The following is a 4,938-nucleotide window of genomic DNA, read 5'->3' on the forward strand; positions in this document are numbered from 1 at the left end:
AACAAATCGGTCGAGTCCTGTTTGTTTTTTTTCTTTTTTGCACCACTTTTCTGTCTCTGGATTAATTCGAGCCTAGTTCCTACAGGTTGGCAGGGATACGTTGAAATTTTACGCTTGGGGTTAGGTTGTTACTGGGGAGCCATCCTATCTGTAAGCGATGGGCTAACTTTCCATCGTAAAGGCTGTCAAAACTGGCAGAGGAAAATAGGTGAATTGATTGCAGAGCCGTACGAGCGTTACTTCTGGGCAGGTAAGACTAGGTACCGACTCTTTTGGACGCCCTTTTCGGGATTTGAAAATATTGCCGACTATGTCACCTGCTTTACTCTGGCAGAGTTCCTGCAAATATTTTGTGATATTTTGACTTACTGAAGTAATCGATCACTGTGAAGGTCTGTGGGTTTGGCTCTGCCGTTACAAGTGTTAGAATAATTTTTTAACTGTTGGAATAATTTTTTTTTTTCCTTCACAAATTTGGATTCATGTTTTAATTTTGGGATTGCAAAATATGACTGCATAATGTGTATACAGTTAGTTGACATATTTAAATGGCAGGATTGTTTTGCTTTGGACTGACAGGGTTTTTCTTGCAAATACAAGAGCTGCTAAGACGTTGTCAGCAGCTGCCTGGATCTCTGCAAGTAGTCTAATGTTCTGTCCCTATAATGTGAAAGAAGACATTGTTCCTTTTTTCTGTACTATTATTAAGTTATTAATTTCTATGTATAACACATTTGCCTTGTTGAAGTGTTGTGTGGTGGTTTGTGTTTTTGGTTTGTGTTTTTGGTTTGTGTGTTGTTTTTTTTTTTTTTTTTTTTTTTAAGGCTTCCTGCAAAATAATGGAGTTATATTATCTTTGTGCTACAGCTTGCAAAGACACTGGGTATTCTGAACACTAGGTGCAGAGATTTCAGTTAATTTGATGGAAACTGCAGGAGTTCAGGGTGTTTCTATTGTTGATTATTTGTGTTTGGGGCGGGAATATTAGAAGATTATATCACAGGCGTGCACTGGCACTAACTTCAGGGGGTTACAAAGATTGTTGGTGTTCATTTTTTCATTTGTTTCAGACAACTTTGGGTTGTGCCATTCGTTGCAGTGTCTTTCCTTTTGTTTGGGGTTAAATAAAGTTTTTTAGTACTGTGTTGAATTTGTCAGCAATTCAGATCAGTCAATTATTGGATGAATATTTTAATTCTGCTTATTTGTCAGAATTGTCTTTAAGATTTGAGAACTAATTTTGTGTATTGCTTTTCTTTCATCCCCCATCCCCTCTTTCCTTTAAATACTCAGGGTTAATATGAAGTTCAAAATGTATGTTTATCTATAAGCAGTAGAAGTGTAAGGTGGCAAAACCTGTAGAAAAATCTCTAATTTGAGATAAGATAGACTGACAGAAGGTGGTGGTTAATTAGAGAGCAAGTAGATAAAGGTTTAACTTTGAGATATGATCTGTGCATTATAATTTCCAAAATAGTAGTCTCTTCCTTCATCAGCCTTACTTTGAAAGAGTCGAGAAGCTGTTTCACGAGGTTCATAATCCCTCTAAAGAAGAGGAAGTTAATTAGCTCCATGCAGGTATTTTAATGAAGGGATGATGGCTACTGAGATCCCGCGCTATGGTATTACTGCCAGGTTAGATGTTTGGTGTTGTGTGGGTTTTTGTTTTGTTTTTGTTTGTTTTTTTGAAAAGGAAGCTGTCCATGGGAAAAGTATTTTCTCGCAGAACAGTAGCATCCTACTAGGAAGCAGAAGTTTAAGCATTTATTTTTCAAGCTGAAGGAATTTTTTCCTCTTGCCAAGATATGTTTAATTCTTTAACGGCAACTACTTGCTATGGATTCTGATTGTCTTCTAAATATTGGTGTGGGAGCATAACCGTTAATGATTTACTAATTCTTGTTAAGCCGTGTTTATTACTGAAAAGCATTCTATTTTGCTAGTTGTATTTTAGTTATCTATAGATATGGGTGTTTAGAAGTCCTGTTTTTGTTGAAAATCTTAAAACTCCCTTACAAAGCTAGGCGTACTGAAGGCACTCCCATACAGTAGGCATACTGAAGAATTCTGTAACTATTTACACAGGGGAATTATCAGATTTTCAGTAATAGATGCAAATTCATTCTGATTTTCTTAAAATGTAACAGGCAAGGACACTTCTTGGAGAGTATTTAATTTGTTGCCTTCAGTTCTGTTCCCTCTTGTCATTTCCAAATTGTTTTTGCTTTTCTGTTCAATAGGAGTGCATTCTCTGGAAAAAAAATGTGCTATCTTGTTTGCATGCTGCTGAGATTTTTTTTTTTTTTTTAACCAGTGGATTTAATGACAAAGTTTGCTGCCCATGCAAAATATATTCAGCTTCTTACAGTCTCAGTACCTGTCCTGAAAAATTAAATTGCTATTTTTGGAATGTATATGATTGACTTACAGTCTTTCAGTCTTCTTGTACACATTTAACTGTTTATGAAAACCTTGTAGCATAGTTTATACCTCTGTAAAGACAGCAGTTACCCACTATGCTGCAGGAATTTAAATAAATGCAGTGAAGGGCATACAGCGTTTCAAGCCCTCTGCTTATTCATCTAGACCATCCTTTGAAATGCACAGTTGGTTAATAACTCTTTTAAGACTACGAAAGTGTTCATCTAGATGCGTTATTCCTCTGGGGCATGCAGTCATTCAGTTAAGCTATGTGTGTCCAACAGATACCTGTGGAAAGTGAAACAAACATGCTTTAAAATGAAATAACAAGTATTTATTACTTTCAGTAAACTGTACCACCTCTAGTCAAGCTTCTCTCCACTATCCAATATTACCAATAGTTGACCACTACTGAAATTTGGCTGGTAATAGCTGTTTAGGTGACAAAAGCAAGAAGTGGTGAAAACTAGAAGTAAGGTGCTCAAAAGGATGTGATTGACACTCCCTAAAAATAGTAGCCTGCATCCCTTTGCTCCTAGAGCCCTGGCAATGTGATTTGTTCGTAAGGCAAATCCCAGAAGTTGCCCACGTTCTCGCACTTAATCCTTGTCAGCAGCGAGCATGACACACGTGGGTCTGAAAGATTATTTAATGATGTCACAATCAAAGTGTCAGCAGCAATAAGGTCACAACACACTGTAAGGCCTGCGGGGCGCTGCCTCCTTGGGGTACCCATGGAGTTCACAGGCAGCTTCACAACACAGCCAGGGTGGGGAAGACGGTGACGGCGACACTCCTTTTCATCCTTTGGGGTGGAGGGGGGACAGGAATCCAATGGTTTTGTTTCTGTAACAGGTTTTTTTGGTCTGCTGTTGGAGGTCTGCAGCCAGGGATGTGACAGCTCTTGGGACACCTTGAGAAGGCAGGTTTATCTTTGCAGGCTAGACAAGGCAATAAATGGTGAGTTAGTGTTACCAAGGGTATACTTCAAATTGTTTGCCAGTTATAAGTGTCTATATATATGTATGTATATGGTGCATTGTAAAGATTGATTACCCGAGCTTAAAAATCTAATGTTCCAGCTGCAAGACTGGCTGCTAGAACGGCCTTTGCTATCTTTCACGGGTCGCAATGACGTGAAATGACATTCTGTGTTTGAGTGGTGGGGAACAGGCATTACTTACTTCACTTCAAAAACAATGCCTTTTATTTTTCCTCCCTCCAGGCAATTCACTTTTATGGACATAGTATCCACTCTTTTAATGCGTACAAAACATGAATGTCTTAACTGCTTAGCAAGGAAAGAGTGATAGATGTAAGGGTGTATTATATTGTTGGTCTTAGGGGTTAGCAATTGTTCTAATCTCTTGTATGTTAAACACATACTGACTGAATATAGACCTGTGGTTTCAGTAATTCTGTGCTTTTAAAACTTTAATTAAAGGAAGTAGTAATTAGTTTAATGATTTTGAGAAGAATGCATTAATTTTAAACAGTTGTACAGAATAAGTATATAGTAAAAAGCAGCCTGAGCCATCATGTCTGCAGCAGGGGGTGGTGGTGAGGGAAGTGCTAGTTAGGATAAGAGCACCTGTAGTTTCTCCAAAGTGTGACTAGGATTTATGCCCACCAAATATTGCTTGTTAGAGTTGCAAATCATTTATCCTAAGATTTTAGCCAGGCATTTAATATCTGTTAAAGAACCCATGCGTTTCAGCATATGGTGGTAAGAATAGCTGAAAGCCTCCTAAGTCAAATAGCTCTTGCATGACTTGAAGTTGTAGCCAGAGGTGATTGTCTGCCATTGTTGGAAGCAAAGCCTGTTTGTTGTAGAGAGGTTAGTTAAGGAAAAGAGGGATAGTACTACACTTGTTCAATATCAACCGCTCTGCCTTCTGTACTCTTTGGATGCTTGTTTTTATCATATAATTTGCCTGTGGTTTAATAGTTGGAGAGTTAAACTAATTGTCAATTCCTGTGCTGGTTGTTTTTTGGCTGAAAAAGTGCTGACTTCATTGTAGTTGTCAGTAGTCTCTCAGATGCCCAAATGTGTCTTAAAATTGTATGCTGACAATAAAACAGTCTCATTGTGGTTGTGATTAGCTTTAAAACATGTTCAGTGTATTTGGTATGTGATTCAAAAAGTGGCTTTCTTACTGACTTCTGTGGTGGGTTAACCTTGGCTGGCTGCCGGATGCCCACCCAGCCGCTTGCTAGCTCTCCCTCCTCAGCGAGACGGGAGGGAAAATAGGATGGAAAAGCTTGTGAGTTGAGATGAAGGCAGGGAGATTGCTTACCAGTTACCGTCACAGGCAAAAGAGACTTGACCATGCAGTCAGTCCATGGCAGCTTCTCTCCACACTCCTTCTTCCTCGTGCTGTTCCCCTGCTCCAGCCTGGTCTCTCTAGGGGCTGACAGGTAATCTCTGCTCAGATGTGCAGAGCTCCTGCTCCGCCTCCTCCTCCCCTCTTGCTCTCGCCTCTGGGCTCACAGGGCTGTTTCTCACACTTTTTTTTT

The 4,938-nt window shown here is 39.2% G+C and overlaps 1 protein-coding gene across 1 annotated transcript in view; it reads left to right on the forward strand.

The window, feature by feature from the left end:
- Positions 1-4,938, forward strand: part of CEP85L (centrosomal protein 85 like) — a 205,330-nt gene that overhangs the window by 79,112 nt on the left and 121,280 nt on the right. The window contains exon 2 of the mRNA XM_009289182.1: positions 16-250. Within this exon, the coding sequence (XP_009287457.1) occupies positions 16-250 (235 nt within the window). The remainder of the gene's footprint in view (positions 1-15; positions 251-4,938) is intronic.

Source organism: Aptenodytes forsteri, unplaced genomic scaffold, assembly GCF_000699145.1.
Source record: "Aptenodytes forsteri isolate BGI_AS27 unplaced genomic scaffold, ASM69914v1 Scaffold217, whole genome shotgun sequence".
Lineage (NCBI taxonomy): Eukaryota > Metazoa > Chordata > Aves > Sphenisciformes > Spheniscidae > Aptenodytes > Aptenodytes forsteri.